The sequence below is a fragment of the Meleagris gallopavo genome, chromosome 12, assembly GCF_000146605.3.
Source record: "Meleagris gallopavo isolate NT-WF06-2002-E0010 breed Aviagen turkey brand Nicholas breeding stock chromosome 12, Turkey_5.1, whole genome shotgun sequence".
In the NCBI taxonomy this organism is placed as follows: Eukaryota; Metazoa; Chordata; class Aves; order Galliformes; family Phasianidae; genus Meleagris; species Meleagris gallopavo.
The window spans coordinates 9,626,795-9,651,841 of record NC_015022.2 but is presented as its reverse complement, the minus strand read 5'-3'; the positions used below and the strand labels follow the sequence as shown (position 1 = coordinate 9,651,841).

The 25,047-nt window shown below is 37.6% G+C and overlaps 1 protein-coding gene across 1 annotated transcript; it reads left to right on the top strand.

The window, feature by feature from the left end:
- The first annotated feature begins 7,922 nt into the window (after positions 1–7,922).
- On the top strand, positions 7,923–24,799 carry SECISBP2L (SECIS binding protein 2 like). Its single transcript, XM_031555307.1, has 17 exons — positions 7,923–8,101; positions 9,437–9,761; positions 10,284–10,419; positions 10,839–11,068; positions 11,166–11,190; positions 11,901–12,034; positions 12,285–12,416; positions 12,781–12,864; positions 13,858–14,025; positions 14,171–14,312; positions 15,045–15,214; positions 16,424–16,556; positions 17,293–17,455; positions 18,149–18,369; positions 19,001–19,155; positions 19,633–19,852; positions 20,318–24,799. The coding sequence occupies exons 1-17, from the start codon at positions 7,986–7,988 to the stop codon at positions 20,989–20,991; spliced, it is 3,228 nt and encodes a 1,075-aa protein (XP_031411167.1). The 5' UTR covers positions 7,923–7,985; the 3' UTR covers positions 20,992–24,799.
- Positions 24,800–25,047: the final 248 nt, after the last annotated feature.

The window sequence follows — 25,047 nt, the reverse complement described above, 5'->3', positions numbered from 1 at the left end:
GCTGGGTCTGCCCGCGTTAACTCGAGCGCTGTGGGACTCACCCTTTGGTGTTCGTGAGGGCCGTGCCCTCTATTTCGGCCTCTCCCTCAGGTTCCTATAGATAGACTCAGTTTCAAGGTTGTGGAATAATTGCGGTTGTGAGGGGTCGTTCGAGGCGGTGTGCTCACCAGAAGGGACTTGCAGAACTTTGCGATGTGTGCGACCTGGCACTTGTTGGAGTGATGGAAAAATGTGCAGGGCTTTGGCTGAAGTTTTTAGTGCAGGGGTGTTGCTGACAGGGAGAGATTTGGGCATATAGGGCGCTAATTCTGGAAATCACCTTTTTCTCTTCCCTGTAATAGTGAACTTGCTTTTCTCCAAGTAATTAGTTCTGTGTTACTCTTAACTATAAAAAAGGCTGTGCTGGAACACAAGTGTCAGTGTGATTGTTTACATGCATGCAATGAGAGCTTCCATGGTCAGGAGGCAGATCTGAATGATCCATCTGAAGTGAGTGCTGCCCTCCATTGTGGCCTCGTTGTAATTCTAAGCTCCAAGTTCACCAGAATGTTTTGGAAATTCTGATGTTGAATTCAGATGTTCCTTTTTGTTACTTTGTGCCTTGTTATATCCAGGGATTTCTGGTAGTAGTGTGAGTCAAGTAAATAACATGAGCTTAGAATAGAGCGCTCTACAGATACAATACTTTCCATTTTGTTCTTGCTTCTAAAGAAGTATGTTATGGCTCTCAGTGTGTTGTCTTAATGATCTAAAATGTAGAAAACAATACTTTACTTAATTCATCTGTTGTACTTTTTTCCTTTCTGGCTCCACCATAACTAGGATTGTGGTAGAGTTGTGAAATGTTTGTTCCCTGTTGCTCGAACTCTTTCTTGCCCCGTTACTATAAGGTTTATACTCATATCACAATCAAATTGTTCTTTTTATTTGTTGGAAATAGTGATTCTCAGTTTTCATGAGCTATTACGGTGGAAGTGTTGGATCTCATGGTGTAGTTATCTTTACTGCAATACCTTAACTTGAGCTCTCTGAAGCAGGAACCATCATCTTGTTCATTCTGCTTGCAGCGTATCTATCTCTGTTAGTTCCTTGTCCACTAGTAAGGCTTCTAGACAGGCAAATTAATAGCTGTTAAGTTTCTAAAATGGCTCAACTGCCTTGTTGCTTTCTTCTCCTAATTATGCAGTAACAAGTTAAGAGATTCCTAAATGCTTTGAGTTTTTACCTTTAGTGCAGTGAGATATATTGTAATCTCCATAATCAGTGTAACTGCAGGGTAAGGTTGCATCAGTTTTGGGAGCTGTTCTATGATTTCTCCCATTTGGTCTACTTTCAGCACCTGTATTGTGTGACATCTGATAAATGAATATCAAAGCATGATAACAGTTTTTCTAATTCTCTTCTTCCCTTTCCCCCCAGATTACTCACCCAACCACAGTAAAGTAACTGTTCCTGATGATAGGAATAATTACTGTGGAATTAGAACATGGGTCGGTAGGAGTACCGTGCTATGGTAGAAATTAGTATTTCAAGAGTAAGGGAGGATTGCAGGCGCCTTTGGTGGGGAAAGTATTTGAACAGTTTTGGGTGCTGGATGAGTAAATCCAGATGAGACATCACGCACCAAAGCTATGTGGGCACCTGTACAAGTAAATAGCATCACTGTGCACTGCTCTTGACATTTGGACCTTCACTCTGGTGTGGCTTTGCTTGTTGTGATGTGCCCAGTGATCTTTTGGCAGCTAATGGAGAAGAAAACATTAAAAAAAACACTTCAAAATATTTTATAGTAGTATTTATTGCGATCTGAAGCCTGTTCCGTTTAGAAGTGGATGAATGGATGAGAAGTGGTTAAGTGTAGGCTTCCTCTGTGTGAAAGAAAATGCAGTATGTGACCTTCAGCAGTCTTTCTATTGAGCTGGTCATGGCAGAGAATCCACTTCTCCTCTGCAGGGTACTGCTGTGCCTTGTTTCTAAGTCCTAGGCACTTGTCTAGCCCTGTGATTAAGCGTTTGGTTCTTTAATGCGGTTGAGAAATTAGGTGAAGTTGCAAAATCAAGTACCTGTGTTTTGTATTGCTGTTGCTTAAATACTGCCCAGTGTGCTTGCCTCTGCTTTTCTCGACCATTCAACAGTTGGCCTGATAAAGAGCTTGCTGTGGTAGTTGATCTAGATCTATGTGTTCTTTATCCTATTTTATTTCCTTCTGTTTCTTTTTCATGGCAGACTCTTTAAGTGTCAGCAGACTGAAAAAGATCTGTTGTCCCAGGTTCTAGGTTTTGCACATTGCTTTCTCTTGAACCTTGAAAGTACAGAAGAATTTGGATTTCATTAGGGCATTTGTTTATTACAGAATGTGTTTTTGAATACATTTAAAGTATTAATGCTATGATACATGGAGGTCTTCTGAGCATTCTGATCACAAATGTTTCTCGTTGACTGTTTTGTGGTGGTGAGGAAGCAGGCAGGTGAGTGGTTTGCTCTGACACCTTCAGTGTGCAGACTGCACGGCACTCATACTCCCACTTCATGTTGATAGTGTGAATTCAGGAGCTGATGTGCACTGTCAAGTGCTGTAAGTACGATAAGTGAAGAGGATCCTATTTATAGCTTTTTATCTTTTGGACAAGCTTTGTGACTACAAATACTGCATTTGAGTTTTTCCCACTTTTTTTCTTAGAATATTCTGTTATTGAATGGTACAAAAGCAACTTGTTCTGTTCTGCCATTAGAATATTAGTTAATAATTTGTTGTTTCTGAATATAGGGTATTTTCTTTTGTGAAAGGAAAGAGAATTGTGTATGGGAGCTAAGGGAAAAGGGAAAGACCAATTCAGTAGTGTATTTGCTTAAAGTGTTGGATCAAAATTACTGTGTTTAAATAAGGCTGGATGGAATGGTGCGTGCTGTTAAACGGCGCTGCTGGTGTTTCCAGTCAGACTGCATATTTACCATTCCTGAAGCATCTGCCACTTAGAAGCAGCTAATTATAGAAACAATGACTTCCATATTGGTAAAGTTTATCTAAAATAGACGAAATGTCACCTGCTGTAGTACTACTGGATTTTGAGATCTAAAATTAAGAAACAGGGTTTTTAAAAGCAGTTATTTGAGCTATGCTTTTTATCTTATGTTTGTGATGAGACTTCTAGTTTCCAGACTTTGTGGCAGTAAAACAGCTGATTTTGTTCTAGCCCACTGAAATGCAGCATCTGTATCTATTTTCTCACCCTGTAAATGGTAAGATAGATACCAAGTGTTCTGCAGTAAGAGAGCAAGCTGACAGTGCTCCCATTTAATGCGGAGTGCTGAATGGCATTAAATACAATGAACAAAAAGTTTTCTAAGATTAAACATACAGTGCTATAACTATAGAACAAAGTTTACCAGTCTGTTCCTGCTTGTGTCATCCTCTGTCTTTGCAGCTGTTGATGACTACAGTAGCTTTTATATAGGAAACAAAGGATCTCTTCAATATATATGCTGTCTTGAAAGAGTTGTAATTGTTGGACCAAAATATGTAATGAGACAGTGCAAAGCATTTTGCAAATTAAAGCTAGGGGTATCTACAAAAGAGACTTCTGTGTGAGTCCTGGTTTCATTTGAAGGAATGTGTTTCTGTTGATAGGCAAGTGGCTGAAAATCTGAGGATTCTAAATATGAATTTAAGTCATGCTGAAACAAGTTTAGTTATCAAAGGTCAGTTTCGATAAAGCTTTGTTCAATTTCATGATGTAGAAGGTTGAATAAACATGAGCAAATTTCATGCCAGAGTAAAATTAGGTCTTGTGATGTTTGCTTTTGGATTGCCTGATCAAAACATACTTTTTTTTTAATATTAACTATGTAGGGCCCAGCTCCGTGTTTGATGTCAGTTGCAAAGTGCTGGTTTCTATTGGCTGCAGGGTAAATGGTCAGGAAGCAATCATAGCATTAAATAGTATCACAAGTGTTCTGTTGTAAGGATTACCAAAAGCTTGTTAGCGTTTGGCGTCTTTCTTGTCGGTACCTTTTGTTGCTCTTGGCTGCAGGTCAGCTCTGTGATCAGTCCTGCAGGGTTCTGTTCATCTGCACTTGTTGCTCTGTGCAGTGTGACTGCCATCTTTGAGGAATTGCTGCACTACACATCTCCGTGCTCTTTGGCTTGTCTGCTTAGGATTTGAAACAACATGCCACTTCAAAAAGGGGTCTTGTCTTTTATTCAGTGCTTGCAGGATTTTTGTAACACCTTATTAAGGCTGACATTGCCATTTTGCTAATATATGTATACGTAGTCTGCAGAATAAATGCAAAGTTAAAAAATAGTTGCTTCAGCAAGATGAAGGAAACATCTTAAAAATATTGATGTAATTGACAAGTCTACACGCACAGATTGTGCAAGAAAAGGGCTAATAGTGTAATGCATGTAAGAGTCTTCTGGACTGTTTGGATTACTTTAACACACTGTAGAAGTTCTGTAGACAAAAAAGGGTATTAACTTTCAAATGCACCCTTACCTGTTTGTGGCTACAGGATATTCTTTATCTTAGTACTATAAATAAGATCAATATAAGCTGTACAGAAAATATAGTAACCAATTGTCTATCATAGCAATAGTTAATCATTACCTGTATGAGAGAGAGGGCAACAGGGAAGGAAACATTGAAGTTATCCTTCTAATGCATGTATCTCAGTGTTTTATGGAAGGAGCAAAATAACTTTGTTTTGCTAGATTTGTTCACTTATGAAATACCCAAATCTTCCCCACCTGCCACCCTTGAAGAAATTTGAAAACAGAGAATTCTATATTTACTGGAAAGATATAAAGAAATCAAGTACACTTTATCAGAAGTATTTGGATGGAAAACTAAGGTAACTTTTTTAATTTTGCAGAAGCAGTTTGGATAATGTATTATCTTGAAAATATTACAGCTAGAATAATCAAGAATTCTGCAATCTCAGCATAATTTAAAGCCTCTGATCAAAACTATCAGTACCTTAACAGATAGGGTTGATCTTTGCCAATTGGCAAGCAATGCCTTTGCTGTGGCAGCGTTGCTGATGGAGTCATTCAGCTCCTGTGCTGATCACTTATCAAGTATTGTTAAAAGTGAAATGTGAAAGACTTCTCCCTTGTGAGAATAATAACGATGATACGATTTGTTATCACAAAGATCTCTCTTCACTAAGAGAGCTCTACAAGTGAATGGTTATTAAATACTAGTCATTTTCCTCGTATTTCCACATCAGTCTGCCAAAACAATGTAAGGAAAGAGCAGACTGGGAAGCTCCTTAAAATAATCTTGTACCACCTGCATCACAAATATCAGATGTTTTGACTGTTCTCCTAGTCGGTTCTCAAGTGGTTTGTAGTTGGTGTTCTGGCCAAAGTTCAGTCAGCGTGTAGCTGGAAAGCACTGACCAGCAGGTTAGGTGTAGCTGTCTGAGAGCTTTCTGTGCTTCCGTATTTCTGCAGAGCTCATCCTGCTTATGCTCTTGAATCTTCTGTGGATGAGACAGCCTTAGTGTGTTGCTTTTACACTTATGCAGCCTGGTTTTGTAGGCCAGCCCACAACTGAATTCTATTGCGAACAGTTCTGCAGGGCAATCTTTACATGTCATGGAAAAAATCTCTTCATTTTCAGAGTGTTGATCAGAGTGTTTCAGTCACTTACAACATGATCACTGTTTGAAAGCAGTTTTTCTATGTGTATATATATATTTAAAAAAAAATAGTCCTGTGACGCTACGTTGAAGCAGGTGACTTGGGATTTCACAGCTGGGCATGTGAGTCACTGTGAGCTCAATGATAAGCCCAAGGCCTGAGAGGGAACCCTGGGTAGAGCAGGGCACTTCTGCACCTGGGAGTTGCCTCCTGGCTGTGCATATAAGTGAATTGGTATATACAGGAATTAGCTAATGGTGAAATTTGAACTAAAACTACATAAAATCTCATGGAAGAACTATAAATGAGCAATTTGACTATGAAAGGATAAAATAAACAGGCAGATGCAGGAATGGAACCAAACTTTTTCAACAGGTATTAAATGCATATTAAAAAGCAAGTCATTACAGTGGCTCTTACAGACTGTCTTTGTGGTTACGTAGCATTGGGTGTCAAATGGAGTTTAACAGAATTCAGTGAGCAGAATTCTTCTGAAATTAGCAGGGAATTCAGACATCACATGTTGCAATTAAGTTTTACATGTACATGTATGGAAAATATTTCAATATAATAAAAATGGTGCACCAAGTGCTGGTAGTTATGATGACTTAAGAGTAAGTTTAATACTTAAGTGAAGCCCTGGAGCATTTACTGTCCAAACTTCTTTCCACTTCTCTTTGTGACAACCAAGTAGTTAAGTAACTGCTGGGTTTCACCTCATTTGTTTGGTAAATTACAGTGCAACACAGGATCTTAGTCATTTTGTTAGTTATGATTTTCTACCTTTTACTGATTGATTAAACTTTCTTCTATTTAAGTGTCTTGACTTCGTTGCTCAAACAAATGTTTAAGCTGGGAGTCTTTCCTGTTCAGTCTGACGTGTTAAAACTGCCTGTTCATCAAGAAAAATAGCTTCCTTACTGACGTCGGACAGCTGCGGTTTCAAAATGCTGTTGGACTTTCCCCTTCCAGCTTCTCCCTACTTCCTCACCCCATGCTGATAAAGGAAGCACGTGATTTGCACGTGTGTTTCATTTCAAAAGTAAATTTTAAAACAAGTTATTATGTTGAGATCCTGAGCAGTAACAGAAATGTCTTTAGATGGATTGTGGGATTGACAAAGCAAAGATATGAACTGAAAATCGCAAGGTGGTTGTACCTATTTGTCGTGGTGTTTTCAGAAATGCTCTTTGCCTGATTTTGAGGGTGTTGAACAAATAGTGACAAGGATGTAAGATTGTCCACTGCACATCGAACCTTCAGGGTCCACCTCTTTTAAAACAAGAGCGTGTCCTCCTACAGATTGTGTGCGGCTTTTGGAATAGTTTCCTGGACAAAGGAAAGAAAAAGCTGTGGAGTCTTTGCCTGCTTTAGAAAGAAATGACTTGGTAACTAGTGTGAGACAAGGGAATTGAAGCTGAAAACTTTGGAAAATTAGATCACTTCTGGCTAAATGTGACTTCTGTTAGAATATGGAATTCCAGGTTATAGTGGATCTGCATCTCAGAGTAGGGCTTCTTTAACTGACTGAATGGAGCATTTGTCATTGTTGAAACATAGGATCCAGCTCATCTATTACCAGACCAAAGCCGTGGGTAAAAAAGCTATACAAGCTGTTAGGATGCCTTTGGGGCTGGGGGTGGTCTTTTTCCTTTGAGAGCACAGTTTAAAACTTATTTCTAAGCAGTCTTTAATTCTCTTATCATGACAAAATGTAATCATATTTCTAACACTTGAAAATATGTTAAAATTGTGCAGATGGTGTATCACAGAAGAAAACCCCACACACATTCCATCTATTTTAGCAGTAAACCTATGGTGGCTAAAAAATCTGTTCTATAATTGCCTGGGAACATGGTCAGTTTGGTAGTGCACACCAGGCATTACTACATCTTCCATATGTTGAATTCAATTATGCAAGCCTACACAACTGTGCTCCGCCTACAGTGCAAGTCTCTTTCTTTCTGTGTTCAGACTAGCATTTCCTCTGCAAGATCAGAACTTCAGTTCCTTTTAAATTAATTGGTGTTTGTACAGCACTTTGTAAAGGTTAATATAAATGCTAGATGTTGATTTGTTACAGCCTTTGTTGACTGGAAGGATCTAACAACCACTTACCAACTGTTCTCCACCTCTTTCAGTTGACTGCAGAAGGCTTGTAGCCTTGTCGCCCTTTTGCCTGCTGTTTGTGATGATTGCCACACAACTTTATGAATCTTTTAAGTTTTCCTAAATGATTTAATTCTGTATTTAATTGCAGTACTTTCTCTTTCCTCAGAATGTCAAGCTGTCAGCTGAAGTAGAACCATTTATTCCTCAAAAGAAGGGTCCAGAAACACTAATGATCCCAATGGCGCTTCCTAATGACAGCGGAGGAATTAATAGTGTGGAAGCAACTCCTATCCCCAGCTACCTGATCACTTGCTATCCATTTGTACAGGAAAATCAATCCAATAGGTAATACATGTGGTTGTGGTTTTAATGGAAGAAAAACTCTGTGAATGAGTTTGAAATTTTAAGTCAGTGACAACTGCTTGTATACTCCTTGTTAGCTGCATTTAATCTCCCCTTTGTTCATTAGTGAGGATGGAATGTTTTTCACTTGTTTGCTTCCTTTTGCTTTCCTCAGCTCTTTTCCTTTTACTTGCTGCATGGTTTTGATACAAATCTTTTGTCTGCTGCTTCCAAGGCAGTCAGGAGACTTGTGTTTGAATCTTCTGCTTCTGAAGCAAGGCTCCAGGTGTGCAACGAGTATCCTGCTATGAGGGAACACCTGACACTGTTGCACTCAGTGTAGCTGTATCCAGTTTCCTGAATAAGTGGTTATAATACATTGAGTTTAGGATCTCATCACTCTAGCCCAAAGGTTTTTCATTAAATACACAACTGTAGTGTTCTTTATTTTGTGCTCATTATGCAAATACACATGTATTTATTGATGTTGATAAATTTACTTAATGTTTGCTTAGGATAGCACTCTATAGTACTGCTGCATTTGCGTAAGTAAAAACAAAAAGAATCCTTTAGCAACTGCCCACAGCAAATCTGTAAAACTACCCTGGCTCTTCACGTGTCATTTGCTTTCTGTAGTATTTGGGCATTGTAGGGCATCTATGTAGATGGTCTCCTGGTTTCTTGAGGTGTGAAGAGGGAGACGGTAATTGGGCTTATAGCTTCCCTGGGAGTGGTCCTGTGGTATGCTGTATCTCAAATAAACACTGGAAGAAATACCGGCACTTCATTTCACTAGTAAACTTCTCAAATAGAGGCTGGCTTTTACAGGTGTTTCTTAAGGCCTGCATTTTCATAGGCATTTTGAGCAAGAATTAATTGACTTCTTCCTCTTATTCAGGGCCAAATATTCAGGTATTTTAAGCTAACAGGCATGTCACTGTCATCTTTCTGCTAGCTTACCTGTGGAAGTTTGCCTCTGAAGTTGCTTATTCTCTGAGATGCTGAAAAAATTTAATTTGTAGTTGGTTCCAAGAATTTCTCAAGAGAAATGCCCACCTCTAATTTCTAAATTTAACATTAGAAATAAGTTTGCACATGACAAGATAAACAAAACTATTTCTATATTTTTACTCTTTAATGTAATTGGAGATTTGAACATCATTTAATTGGAATCTTTAAGATTTAAGTTCAGTTACTAAAAACTAATGGTCTCTGAAATGGTTTTGTTTTTGTTTTTTTCTTTTCCCCTAAGAGTGGTGGTTTTCTGATGTGCAGAATTTTCTTGACAGGGATAAACTTACTGAGCAATCTTTTTTCTTTCCTTCTGAATTTTTACAGACAGTTTCCATTATATAACAATGACATCAGATGGCAGCAACCCAACCCAAATCCTGCAGGACCGTACCTTGCTTATCCTATAATATCTGCTCAGCCACCTGTTTCTACAGAATACACGTACTATCAGCTGATGCCAGCACCCTGTGCTCAGGTCATGGGTTTCTATCATCCTTTTCCTCCTCCCTATTCAGCACCCTTTCAAACAGCAAATGCTGTGAGTACAGTTACTACAGAATGCACCGAGCGTCCCAACCCGTCAGGCCAGGTCTTTCCAATATCCACCCAGCGAAGCAGAAGCAGTAACAGGGGACCAATCATACCAAAAGTAAGCATGGCACAGTCTGTTTTATTTATAGTTTACTTTAGCCATAAAAAAAAAGTACCTGCACAGAAACATGCTTCTCATTTGAGCAAGAGCAAGTATGGAAGTATATCAATGGAAGAGAAGGTGGGCAGAAAAGATGTTAACTGGAGTGTTGTGTAACAGTATGCAGAGATACTTTGGGGCTAAAATACGTGGTGAGCTTAAAATCTGTAAGTGTAGTATGGGGCAGAGTCCCACTGTCTCTGCTAGTTTGGTCTAGGTTGAATTATGTCCTGACAAAACAGAATATATTCATACTTTTACCTTTTGTTAAGGTGTGGAAGTAGCAAAAAAAAAAGTTCATGCAGAAAATGTTTTGAAAAGGTTAATAAATCCAATGTATACAAATACTTTATGAATATTTCCTTTAACCCAGGTCTTTAAATATGTAGGGGAGCATTGGAACTTTGTTTAACTTGATTACAACTATGAAGTCAATTAGTATATGGCTTATATGTGTGCTTGGCTAATCTTTTAAAACAGCAGCAGCAGTTACAGATGCACATAAAAAATAAACGTCCTCCAGTGAAAAATGTAGCCACTCAGAAGGAGACAAGTTCATCAGGTCCTGAGAACAGATCAAAGATTGTTTTGTTGGTTGATGCATCACAGCAAACAGGTAATTTCTTGTTTGTTTTCGGGGGAAGGGAGTACAAAATAACTAGAACTACATTTTGGCTACGATCTTTCTGAAACAGGTCCATCTTCTTTTAAGAGGTAGTTTCTGAGAGAGACCTCTGCAGATCAAGAAGATAATGAAGAAAGGCCGCTGGTATTTGCGGAAACCTTTTCAATCTGTCAGAGTACAGTGTTGCAATGATGTAGTATTCCTGCAGAGATGTTGCTATTGCCAGCAACACCTTTATCTTGTCAAGACAGTTGGATCTAGATATCTTTTTTTTTTGAAAAAAAGCTGGTGTCATTAATATTAAAGGGAATTTTTTGTCATGTGCAAGGACTGTTTTTTCCTTTTGTTCTTATCATGTGGGCTTTTTGTGTCTTATTAACTAATTACTTTGTTAAATCTCTGTGTCGCAGACTTTCCTTCAGATATAGCAAACAAGTCACTTTCTGAGAGTGCCTCTACGATGCTTTGGAAGTCAAAAGGCAGACGCAGAAGAGCTTCTCACCCTGCTGCGGAGTCCTCTAGTGAGCAGGGTGCAAGTGAAGCAGACATTGACAGTGATAGTGGCTATTGTAGTCCTAAGCATGGCAATAACCAGGCTGCAGCTGTGACTTCAAGAAATGCGGATTCTTGTGCAATGAATGTATGTAAACATAACTGAGTAATTTAACTAACTAAATTTGTATCCTGCAGACCAAAAAAGAAGACTACTAAAACGATTTATTTTTTTTCCTTTTCAGGTTGTAGAGCCATCAATAAATACAAGTAAGCATTTTTGTAGTGAGCTGTGTACGTTTTATTTTTGCTTTGTCTTGTTGGGAATGGTCTGCTTCCAGGACTCTGCTGTAACTCATCAGACACTTTTGAAGACTTGTCTTTACTGTGATATCCATCATTCTCATCAATATTCCCTTGTTGATTTGTTGAATGGAAGTGTATAAGTAGCTATTACTAATAATTTATCAAAACCCCTCTCTTCAAAGGAGGAAAAAAATCCAGGGCTTGCAATGGAAGCATTCACACAAGGCTGTGCTTCTATCGTACTTCATTTTCATACTTCCTTACTCTTTTGGACTTCAGTTTGTATATAGATGGTAATTGCATTGCTCTTCATTGAGAATAAAGAACTCTTTTTGAGAAGAACTCATACTTTAAGGACATGAACAGATGTGATTAGTTCAGTAGTAGTGGATAATGCCAATGGCTGTTGTTTATGGCTGCACTGAAATTGCTGTGCATGTGCACTCAGTATTTCCTTTATCTGACTGCTTGCTGATAATGACAGTTTGAATATCTGTCATGTGACTCTTCCATAAAAGTGATTCAGGTAACTTCTGTAAATAGCTACAGAAATAAATGTTGTAAGGAGTTTAGAACTACACGAAGAACTGCATTGTATCAAATTGGAGTTCCTGGCTCTGGTTCCATGCATGTCACTATGATGTACTCTGTCATATCAATTCATTTTTTTATAGCTGGCGCTTTCCTTTCAGCTGGTGTAAGTTGGACTAACGTAAATTCCCAGGCAATTCAAAAAAAGCCTTGGATTGAAAAAACTCAGACATTTATTAGAGGTGGAAGACAAGCTGAGCAAAGAAATAGTTCACAGGTATGTTGTTAGTGGTTCTAAATTTAAGTATTCTCTTTCTTGTAATATGAAAACAAGGAATTTTAGAATAGATTTGATGCTATCTGTAGAATGCTTTTTTTAATGTTTAAAATAGTCAGCTTGCTAAGTATAATTCCTTGTAGACTATGCCTTCTTCATTGCCAGTTAACAAATATGAATGTCCTACATGCATACACACATCTTGAAAAGCTGAAATTGCATAATACCAACCCCATTTATTATTTTGTAGTCTGGTTTCAGATGCAGAGGCCACAGCACTTCTTCAGAAAGGAGACAGAATTTGCAGAAACGACATGAAAAGCCTCTAACTACGAGTCAATCAAGTAGAGCAGAGCAGAGTCCTGAGCCTCTCTATTTTGAGGTAGTGTTGTGTGAAAACTGTTAATGCATTAGTGAGATAAATGTAGAACATGTGATGTTATCAAAAGAGAGAAGCTGCGAAACTTTTTTTGGCCTGCAAATAAAAACTACTATTCTGAGACACTTTTCCTTTCTAAATATAGCAGAACTTATTTCAAGAGGTAATAAATAATTAAAAAAAAAAAATGCTTTTACGGATACAGAACTATTTTAACTTTGTCTGTCACTTTCTGCGTCAGTCTCAAGCACATCTAGTTTACATGGATCTTCAGCATTAAACTTGCTGTTGTCGTTTCAGCTATTTCAGTTGGTACTTTAATGTGACTTCTTGTTCTGTGCTCTTATTATTGTTTTTTACTATTTAGGATGAAGATGAGTTTCCAGAACTAAATAGTGACAGTGGCAACAGCAAAAGTAGTAACATCCAGCAGAAGATTTCACCCAAAGTAGTAAGTAATTCTTTTAAAACAAAAGCAAATCATTTTTAAATTAGCAGAAGTTGTTGTGAAACCAAATACTGTAATAATAATACAGATCCATTTTAAAAAGATACAAACTTATGTAATGTCGAAATTGTGATCTCCTTAGGATATTTGCATTGCTGGCTTTAGATGTGTAAAATATGTAAATTAAATGGAACGTAGAACCCATCTTAAAAAGACTGCTGGCTTCTTGTCTGTTAATGAGATTGTTAATGAGAGAGACTGTACAATATGTTTGAACACTTCACCATTTCATTGATTGTTTCTCATGAATTTCTTTGCTTTTCTGAAATTGTATGCTAAATCTTGAGTGAGTAGTATGTGCAAAAGGATTCCTGAGATTGATTTTTGAGGGTTATCTGGGTTTATTTGTATTAATACTTAGATTACATCCTAGCTATTCTTTGACTGGAGGGACTTGCATTGATGTGGAATGGTGATGGGACTGATGCTTTGATGTGGAATTGTTAAATCCACAAATACATTGTGGTTTCAGTTTCCTGAAGTAATCAGTTTGATTAGGTTCTTCTGAAAGGAAAATAAGCTAAACATCTGCATTGAGACTGTAGAAATAAGTGTTGCGGATGTGCTTTTTATGTGATCTATTTAAATGTTTTGTTTCACAACTGTGTAAACTACTTAACCTATTTGGCTGCTGTCCATGAAAAGCAAGTCCTGCATGAAATGTTTTGAGTGGGGGGAAAAAAATCACCTTCACTTAGCAGTCAGTCTGCAAAGTACCCTGAAGATAATTGGAAAAAATATAGTATTTTTCCTATCAAAAGTACTTAAGATTTATTAGTTTTCTTACCTTACTTGGGTGATCTAGATGTACTTAATTATTGGGTCTTACTTATGATTAAAATAATTACTCATTTGGCTTCTAGCGTGTTAATGCTTTCTGTGGCATTTAAGAGAAAGGTCTTTAATTGTGTTGTATGCACTGTTTTAATGTTCCAGTTAGATGACTTACCAGAGAATTCTCCAATCAATATAGTCCAGACTCCAATTCCCATTACAACTTCTGTACCAAAGCGTGCAAAAAGTCAGAAGAAGAAGGCCTTGGCAGCAGCACTCGCAACAGCTCAGGAGTATTCGGAGATAAGCATGGAACAGAAAAAACTCCAGGTATGTAGTTTTCTGCCCTTCTCCCCTGCATGCAGTTGATAGGAGTATCTTTTAGCACCTGCCTCCTTCTGTAAAAGCAAGAATCTCTTTTCAAAGACAGTTTTGCAGGTGCTGTTTATTTCAGCATGTGATGTTCATCCTACAGGAGGCTTTATCAAAAGCTGCTGGAAAGAAGAGCAAGACTCCTGTTCAGTTAGATCTAGGGGACATGTTAGCAGCTCTTGAAAAGCAGCAGCAAGCAATGAAAGCTCGTCAGATCACCAACACCAGACCTCTTTCATACACAGGTATTTCTATCACTAAATGCATTTTATAAGTTAAAAATGTGATTGTTCTCTTAAGTATGCTTTTCCTGTCAATACTTAACACAAAAATAGCTTTTTCTCAGCTTGCTGCTGAGCACAGAACTGACATTTTTCAGTCATCTATTATAACCCCTGAATCTCATTCCTGAGCAATAGTAGATATTCTAGAGTCCTCTGTTGTGCACAGTTACCATGTGTGTTGCTTCATTTACCTGCTTTGAGTTTCATCTGCGTTCAAACATTAATTAAAGTTGGTGAAGTTATATCGAACAGCTCAACAAAGGATGGTTGACGTTTTCATTTGAGACTATATTTATTGTATTCTGTGAGAAACAGAAGATACTTAATTTCATACTGCACTCTCATCTGTTTTATCCTTCAGCTAAGTCTCTGACAGCAGAAGGATAAATAGTTGCAATTTATCTTACTATTGTGATGTTACATGTAGTCATTTGAGAGATCCATTATCAGTGTTATCAAGTAGTTATTTTCCTGGAATCCGTAACTTCCGAAAGCATGAGGCTGAACTAAAGAAAGCTTAAAACCATCTGGAAGTGACAATATCAAATGATGTAATTTTCCTGTCATTATGAACTGCTTTTTTCCAAGGAAGGAAAATGTACTTTTAAGAATTCATCGGTGGAAACTCTGAAAGCAATGTTGAACAAAAGCTGACATGTCTTCTAGAGAAACTAACATCTTTCTCATTTTTAGTTGGCAGTGCTGCTCCCTTTCATACCAAAGAGTCTGCCAACAGAAAGTCTTTAACAAAGGGGCAGCCATCTATGGGTTGCCTTAATCCTTTGGATTCAACTGCTCCAAAAGTGAAAAGAGGAAAAGAGAGAGAGATTTCGAAATTGAAACGCCCTACAGCACTTAAAAAGGTAAATGATCAACCATAGTGTGTTCTGATTCACATCTGCACTCAAAGTAAGAACTGTTATTTTCTTACCCAAGAACTAGTGATCGTAACAGTAGGGTAAGGAATCATGACCTTTTCTCTCTGTTTCTAGTAACACTGATACCTTGTCTTAGGCATGTAATACATTAGTACATAACTTTTCTAGCTCTGGAGCTAGTTGAGGTATGCAAACTTATCTCAATAGGGATTTCAAGGATTTTTTTTAACTATAAGCATTATAACATATGGAAACACTTGCATACTTTCTGTGTTGCAGAATCCTACATTGTAGTGTACTATGCAGAGCTAAATTTCCCTACCCTGTTACTGTTATTTTTTTTAACAGTGGGTATCTAACTTGAAGCAAAACATGTTTTTTTGAGTGAATGTGGAACTAATTGCTTTTTTATGTACGTGTGCATGCAGGGAGAATGAAGTATATGCTGAAATTAAAAGATAAAATACAAAAACTAGCCCTGAAATAAAAAATAAGGAAAAAAAATAAAGAATAGGAAATGATAAAGACCTGTAGCAGAGCAAGCAACTTTTTCAAGACCACCGTATAACATGAGTAGTTAGAATCTGATAAAGCTGTGTTGTACAAAGGTTGGCTGTGGCTGAGTTGGGTTTCTGTTTCTTTTCTTCTCTGATCTTTTTCTTCCTCTTCTCTCCTGACTTAGCTGTGAACTTCAAACTCAAGTAAATAACAGACACCTGTCCAGAAATGTTCTTAAGCATCTGTTATTAAGGCCTTTGTCTTATTTGTCGTAAGCACCACAGATATACTGCCATTATTATCTTTGCACTTCTTTATTTAAAAGAGAGGATTCTGTCTGTTATAGTGGTGCTTCTTAAAGACATTTCTTACTCTTGCATAAGATGTCTCTATGAAAAATGGGATTAGGAGTTCTTAGTATCACATACCCAGAAAGAAGCTGTACAAGTATTTAACAATAAAAATTGTTGAACGCACTGCTTATGTGAAGTATGAGAGTATGGAGTATACAGTCTGTAAAATGCTAGAATAAAATACTGTTTGTGATCCATGAGAGGACTTAAATGATTTCATGTTTATTTATCCTGGTATGAATAGGAAAGTTGAAACACATTGATTATTTTGTGCTCTGGTCAGTCAAATGGCTGTTTTTCTTTAAAGGTCATCACTTCTAGATGTTGTTGGTTTTGTTCCTAGATCATTTTGAAAGAGAGAGAAGAGAAGAAAGGCCGATTATCAGTAGATCATAGCATTTTGGGATCTGATGAGCAGAAAGAAGTTCATATAAGCCTGCCTACTGATCAGTCTCAGGAGCTGGCCTCTCAAGAAGGTCAGTCTCTCTTCCTTCCGCTCCTGCTTTCCCTCCCTGCACCATGACTAACCTACTGCATGTTCTCTTTTTATGCAATGCAGTCTATTGGTGATCTCTTGTAATTGTTTTCTAGCATTATGAAATACTAGAAGCTAGATCTCTTTTTTTCCTGAGATGTCTTATCTCTTCCTCAGTTGTGGAAAACTCAGTGCGGTGTGTGTTCTAGGCCTCCATGCAATCCTCACTCATTTAGCTAGAGTGGATATTTGAAACCTGTGGGATTAATTAGCATTGTTAATAAATGGATGTATGTTTATTACATTGTTCTAGGTTTTATTTGCAAACTAGAAGTAAGCCAGGTGTGGAAGTTAAAAAAAAAATAATATATATATATATATTTTTTTATATATAGTTTTATAATGTACAGAAAACATTTGTCAATAAACTGCAGTATCTGGACTGTCAGTTTGCAGCAATAGTTGTAAGCAGCTGAAATGCTCTGAAGATTTTCTATGTTCTTGATGTGAGGAGATTTTTGGTGATGGGAGGGTGTCTACCAAGACTCCAGTGTACTGCTTCAGAATTGGTGCTGAGTGTGCTTATGTCACACTGCCTCATTTCAATTGCTCTTCCGGGAAAAATATTGTTTACTGTTTTCAGAGTATAATTTGGAGAGTGTGAGAGAGGCACATACAAATTGTAATGCTGTTTCTTTTACATGAAAATGTCTTTGTATTTCAAATCTGTCTTTCAGAAACGGGGCTAAGTATGCCCAGTGATACTTCACTCTCACCAGCAAGTCAGAATTCTCCATACTGCATGACCCCGGTGTCCCAAGGCTCACCTGCTAGTTCTGGGATAGGTAGTCCAATGGCATCTTCTGCAATAACCAAAATTCATAGCAAGAGATTCAGAGAGTAAGAGCTCTGCATTATTGAATTCAAGTTTTGCACTTTAGGTCCCCTTCATTTTTAAATGTGGATAGATTTAGTGAATGAACATAAACTAGTCTTTAATCAGTACAAGCCTGTGCAAGTATTTTCTTGCTACTTTGTTTTCCTGTAGATGGATACCTACATATGTATTTTGGTGTATGTAAATGTATACATGCTCGTGTGGATGTGTACTGTGTATGTATACACATACATGGATTTTCTTTGGAACAAAAACTAGATGAAAGTAATCTTAAAATTTTTTTAAAGGAGGGCTGGGTATGCTTTATGGATAGAAAAGAGGAGCAATATTTACGAATGTTGAAAATACTGTAATATTTGTTCTTCCTATGTTATTTACTAATTTCGTATTTATTTTTAAGATCATTAAATTAAGGAAGAGAGTAATTGTTTGTGGCACCTCCTGGAGCTTTTCTATGCACTTTTAAATAATCCTCTTGCTGATTTACTAGAGAAAATAACTATTTTTCAAGGTATTTCTTAAACTTTGCATATGCAGTCTTTTTTTTTTTTTTTCCAGTCCCTTTTAACAACTTCAAATAGCTTCTTTTATTTTTGTCTTCAAATATCTTGAAGTGATACAGTTCTTTAGTAAAAAAGACTCAGTGGAAACTGAGTATGTGCTGTGCTAATATTTGATGTCTTCTGAATTGACAGATACTGTAACCAAGTTCTGAGTAAAGAAATTGATGAATGTGTGACTCTGTTATTGCAAGAGCTTGTCAGCTTCCAGGAACGAATTTATCAAAAAGATCCCATGAGAGCTAAAGCAAGGAGAAGGCTTGTGATGGGATTGCGTGAGGTTACTAAGCATATGAAGCTGAACAAGATCAAGTGTGTAATTATATCTCCCAACTGTGAAAAAATCCAGTCAAAAGGTATAAATTATAGAAACAAGTGGTGCCTCTAATTCATTTTGCTTACTGTTTTCTTGTGTCACTGTGTAGCACTGATTAGCAAGGTTAGTACTGCTTTTCAGTTGCTGTGCTGTGATGTAACACTTTAGAATCTGTGTAATTGCCAGTCTATATTTATTTCATTCTCTTAATCTTCTGTTCTGGAAATAAACTTCTCCATAGGGAGTAAAATAGCTGAAGATGAGTGGATAATGTGTGCAGTAGACTTCAACTTGATTCCAGTGTGTCTGTTATATACTTGAAATTTTGAGCTCTGGGTCCTCTTAAGGAGGATTACTTAAGAGGAATGTGTACTGCTCTAAAGGAAATATTTTGGCCATCAAGATACTTTTGCCCCTACCAGAAATACAAATAGAAGCTTTCTGAGGTACCAGAAGAGCAAAGCTCTGTTCAGTAAGAGAGCTGTGACAACAGAAGCACCCCGATGTGTGCTCACTGGCTGCCCTCAGATTACAGCTTGTTATCCTGTTGTACACAGTTTATGATAGTGTTTCTCGAAGTTTTACTGGCTAATTTCAGTTAAAGTTGGATTACAGAACGTGTCACCATGCTGTGACTTTTGACTAGATCTTGTTAAATTTTTTTCTTCAAGGTGGATTGGATGAAGCTCTCTATAATGTAATAGCCATGGCACGGGAACAAGAAATTCCATTTGTCTTTGCTCTTGGACGTAAAGCTCTTGGTCGTTGTGTGAACAAGCTGGTTCCTGTTAGTGTAGTGGGTATCTTCAACTACTCAGGTGCTGAGGTGAGTAATTCACTTAGTATATGGCTGGAGTGAACAGTTACGTTCCGTATAGTTGAGAATTATTTTAGCACAAAGGGCAGCACATCTAACACGTTTGATAACGGCCTTGGCCTGATCTCTTAAGTTCTGTTCTTTTGAAATTTAGCTCTTTTTTTTCTTGTATCTGAAAGGCCAGTGTATTGAAATGCTTGTCCATGACACCTCTGTAACTTTCCTGTAGACTTAGAAGACCACATGAAATTCTCTGGAAGGCTTAAGGTTGTAAAGAATTTTCAAGTAAGGACATCTTAAAGCCTTATAAATGGGCAACGGTGTTTATATTTAATGCAGAGCTACTTCTTGGTTGAAGTAAAGGTGTTTGGTGTTAGTAGGCTTAAGCTTCATTATGTGGTATATTATTGATTAAAAGCAGAAAATTGATTTATTTGAAAAAGGGGAAAAAGTAAACAAAAAAAACCACCTTGTCTTCATACTCAGGATTTATTTAATAAGCTGGTATCACTGACTGAAGAGGCCAGGAAAGCATACAGAGATATGGTTGCTGCAATGGAACAGGAACAGGCAGAAGAAGCCCTGAAGAATGTCAAGAAGGCACCCCATCACATGGGTCATTCTCGTAATCCCTCTGCAGCAAGTGCTATCTCATTCTGTAGTGTTATTTCTGAACCCATATCTGAAGTGAACGAAAAAGAATATGGTAAGTGTTGGGGGGGAAAAAAAAATACTTCTGTAACCAGAAGCTGGAGATTTCCAAATGCTACTTAAAGGAAAATGCAGCTAAAAATACAGCGTTTCTTCATCAGTAGTCTATAGCTGTCAGGGATAATACTAAAATTGATTCATTTTGTAAGTCACTTCTCCTGAGCAATACAGGAAATAATAACTAAGTTCCACTCTTCCTAAGTGTTACAATTAACTAACTTGTATTGGTGGAGGTAGATTTTTCAAGTATTACTGAACTTGCATAGAAAAGCTTAGTAGTAAGACTGTAGCAAACACAACTGATTTTCTGGTTAAAAATTTTATAGAAAATGTAGACTAATATTCAAATTGATTGCTCCCAATTGCTATTTAAATAATTCCAGAATGTTTGGAAGAAATAATTCTATTTAAAAATATATATTAATCTGTTCCCTACACAAATTTCTTTTGAAACTTGTAGAAACTAACTGGAGAAATATGGTAGAGACATCAGATGGGTTAGAAACCTCTGAAAACGAGAGAGAATCCTCATCCAAGACTGCAGTACCAGAAAAAGCTGGCAATGGTCAAATTGCAAAATCTACCCTTAATAAACAGCCACTCCTGGCTACAACCAGCACTACCTCAGCAACAAATCATGGAAAAGCCACACCAGGTGAGAAAGAAGAGGTGAAACCAGATGACAATCTGGAATGGGCCTCACAGCAGAGTACGGAGACAGGATCACTGGATGGCAGCTGCAGAGATATTCTGAATTCCTCCATGATCAGTACCACCAGTACTCTTGTACCAGGAATGCTGGAAGAGGAGGATGAGGAAGATGAAGAAGATGATGAGGATTATGCCCATGAACCAATTTCTGTAGAGGTTCAGCTTAATAGCAGAATTGAATCTTGGGTTTCGGAGACCCAGAGAACTATGGAGACTCTCCAGCTTGGGAAGACCCTTAGTGGTGCTGAAGAAGACAATGCAGAACAAAGCGAGGAGGAAGAAATAGAGACTTCTGAGCAGGTCGATCCAGCTGTTGATAGTGAGGAATGGACAAATGATAAGCATGCAAGTAACATTCAGCATAAGCCCACCATCTGCGGTTCTTTGAATAAGGAACATACAGATTCCATCTACATGCCGTAAAAATCAGCAGGAACTCAGGAACTTTTTAGAAATTATATTAAAACTAACTGTTGTAAAAGTTGCAGCCATTATTCCATATGCTTCATCTCAACATTTTGCACTGTTAAACATTTAATGCTTATTTAATTCACAATATTTTTGTAGCTGTCTGTTACCTGTTTGATATAAAAATGAGCTTAGGTTTTAATCACTATCTATTTCCAAGAATAGAAACTGTGTGGAAAATCTTTTGGTAAGTAATCACTTGACGTCTTGTAAAAGGAAACTTCTTACAACTGACCAATTTTAAGCAGAGTTCTTTTATGTGACCATTTAGCTCATTCTCAAAGAGATAACATGCATTTTAAGACTGACAATTTACCAGTGCTTCTCACTGGTGTTATGCCAGACGTGTCAGTGTATTTGGCTGTGATTTTTTTTTCTTTTTTCTAGTTCCGTCTAGAAATAGAAGCAGGATTTAGGTGTTTGTTTTCCAGGAGAAAAAAAAAAAAAAGCTGGAAAAAACCCATTTGTAATCTTTATGAAAAATAGAGAAAATGTATACGTGGTTCTTACGCTGACATAAATGCGAGTTCTTTGTTGGCTTTGGTGAAAGCATCGTTAACAAGCTGCTGATTAGATGAAATGATTATGATAAGCTATGCCAACTTTGGATTTCAGAAAAACTTTGAGCTAGAGGGATGTAACTACTGTATTTATTATTATTTTATTTACAAATTGGCAATATTGCATAAGAACAAGAAAGGAAAATTACCCATGCTCTCTGCAGTTGCTGTCTGACAAACCATAGAGTGGATCCCTATCCAGGGCTTTCAGTAAACTGATGATTTCCTTTTTCTCCTCTGACTTACCTCAGGAAAGCTGATTTTGCATATTGTAGTCTATGTAACATTACAAAAAGGAAGAATAATTATTTAACAGTGAGTGCAAATGATGCAGTGGCTCAATTTACTGATAAGTTCATCTGCATGCTTTGATCCTGGCCACCTTCTTGCTGAATTTGGGATGGATCTTCACAGTTTGTACTCCAAATGTGACCTCTTACTGCCTGTTCTCATTTGTGGTAGCCCTGGGAGTTGACCTCTAGAGTAGAAAAGAAAGTCGCTATCCCTGGAAAGGGGAAAGTGCTCTGCAGTCTGGGGAGGTGTTTCAGTGGCTCTGAGGTACAAGAAGGAAGCACCTCCCACCTTGAACCACACATTTGTAGAGATTTTCTGTGAAATTTGTTAACTGATGATGGCTCTATTTCAGATTGGAGTATGTTCAAACCTTGCATGCAAGCAGAGTTTTTCATCTTTGTCTTAAATTGGCAAGAGATGTACCGAAACTGCCGGCAGCAGGAGCTTCACCACAAGAGTAGCCAAAGAGTAACTCACGTGTATACACTTTAATTCCACTTCATTTTTCTTTATCACTTGTATCAAAATGCATTTAAAAAAAAACCCTCTGGATTAGCTGAAAGAAAAACACAATAGTTGGCTTAGTTGGGTGTTCTACACTCATTAACGTGGGACCAGCGCTTGTAGTAGTAGTAGTAGTGCTGGCATCTTGAGTTGCACTGGAAAAAAAAGACTCTGGGTTTAGAAATGGTCTGCCCCTGGGTTTTTGAATGCTAATGAGAATAATGGAATCTGTGTGTTATGTAAATAAAGCTTTGATAGATACTGGCATAGCAAATGCTATGTACATAAGCAGTGTAGAGAGCTGCTTGGACAACTGGCTGTTCTGTCGTGTTCTTAGTTCCTTAATGTAATCTTCCTAGATACTAGAACAGGCATTTTGTAGGAAAACAAAGACTGAGGATTGACGCCTCCTGAATGTTAAATTTCTCACTCTCTGTATGGCAGACTTCTGTCTGTATGTTTGCAAAGAGTTCTTGCTTTAGGAAATGATAGGTGTTTGAACTGCTGACAAGCAAAACTTGCCCTTGGATGTGTAAGCACGTCTCAGCATCAGCTGGGATTGGTGTATTCACTGAGGGCAAAACAGAACATCAGAAGAGAAAAAAAAGATGTTTGTAACTTTTCCATTTGTTTTTTCAGTGCCAGTGATTCAAATGACTTTTGATCTTGAAGTATTAGCATCAAATGCATCTTTTGTATGTCTTTTTGAACTTGGACTGTCATTTTAAGATTTTTTGACATTTATATATATATTAAAAAAAAACCTTGTAATATTCAGCCCACTACTTAACTGCAATTTTGCTACAGATTTAATAGTTCTTGAAGGTGACATAGCACTTCTAATATCTCTTAACTTGCCAGCAAATAAGGAACTAGTCTCTTTCAGTGTGGCAGATCACCCTTGGAGGAGCGAACGGAAGGTGCAAAGGAAACTGGCCCTGGTGCTTCCTTTTTGATAAGCTGGGAATGAGCAATAATGGGGAATGAAACTGCAGTTCCTTTGGGAGTGATCCATTTGCATCTAAGTTTAGGGAAGTTCCTTACCACTTGAAGCACTTGAGGAGAGTATCTCACTGTGGTAACTTTGATTTTTATTACCACCAGAATGGGAAAAAAAGCATAAAAATGTTTTACAGTACCATGGCTTTTTTTTTTAAGTAGCTGAATTTCTATTTGGTATACAAGTACACAGTTTATTATACAGGCTGTTATGGTTCCCAAGAGAAGGTGTTTCTGTAGTTATAGGTATATAGATATTTTTGTTGTGAAAATGATTATCCAGAAAATGAATCTACTTTTTTTAAGACGTTCTTTATAGAGATGACTTCACCACTTAATTTATCTGGTAAAATCAAAAGTAATGTATCTGTGGTAGGGGTAGGGATCTTTAAGGATGATAGAGATGGCTATGTATGCAACCTATTTATATAAATACTTCAAGTATCTCTTGACATGAAATGTGGGTTGCAAATATGCGAAAGGGAAAAATACTGAAGAGCTTTTGTCCTTAGTTGGGCCAAGTAAAAACAACAGAGGTTCAGGACCTGATCCTGTCAGCACGCACTGAAGAGCACTGCTGCCACTGGCTGAAGTCTGACATTTCTGCTCAGGCTGCGCGTGGATATTTGTACAATTGGAGCTGAGCAGTGACTGAGGGTATTGACCTGTGTGTTAAAAATTATAGAAAATGTTCAAAGATGCACTTGTTGGTATTCTTATGGTAAAAGTAAGAGGTGTCCTTATGCTCATTTGGGTGAGAGGGAGCTTACACAGTGTGGTTCTGTCTGGTTCTTTAACTTACATTTAATGACATTACCTTAAACACATTTGTAAAAAGTATTATTGTTTGAGAAGCTGCTGTTTGCTGAAACTGTCACTAAGTATTTTCTGTGAAGTTGTGCCAACTAATGGAACCACTGAATTGGTTTCAGTGTTAGCCATGTCAAGATGAGACGTGGCGATAAGTTGATGAAACAAAAACCAGCAGATGCAAGCCATAAAAATATGTAACAGAGGGCTCTGCCCCACCCTGCCTACGTAAGGAAATGTAAGAATGTTCAACCTCAAGCTTCCACTCCAATGAATGGTAACAGTGAAAATAGAAACCCAGTTGGCACAGCCCACCTTCTCAATGTTCAATAGTTCATATATTTTACTTTTAAATAGTCTAATTAGGAAAGCTGTTTAATCTTTAATGTCTTAAAAGATTTATGGTAATACTTAGGTTAAAGCAGTAGAAAAATTATGAAATACAATATGAAGGGGTTTGTTCCATTTCTTTTTTTGCTGTATGAAGGATAATTGTTCTGTCTACCGTACTTTTTGGAGTAATAACAGCTTTTTTGCACTATGTAAATACTAGTGGGGATTCTTCCATAACTAATAAAAATGATTGTAGAAATTGATGGCTTTGGGCAGTGTGTCTTTTTGCAACTGGGTTCTCCTGAGGTCAGGTTGGGGTGGTGAGCAGGAGCAGTGGCACCCAGCTCTGTGTGGTCTGTGAGCGGGGGATTTCCCACAGCACAGTGCTCAGTTCCGTTCTGTCACACAGCATCCTGTGCAATAACCAGAGAAATGTAATACAGAAGAAGCTGCCGTCCTGCAGAGATCATCAGGCTGACATAGGTCCAGGATATTGTGGTGAAAGTAACAT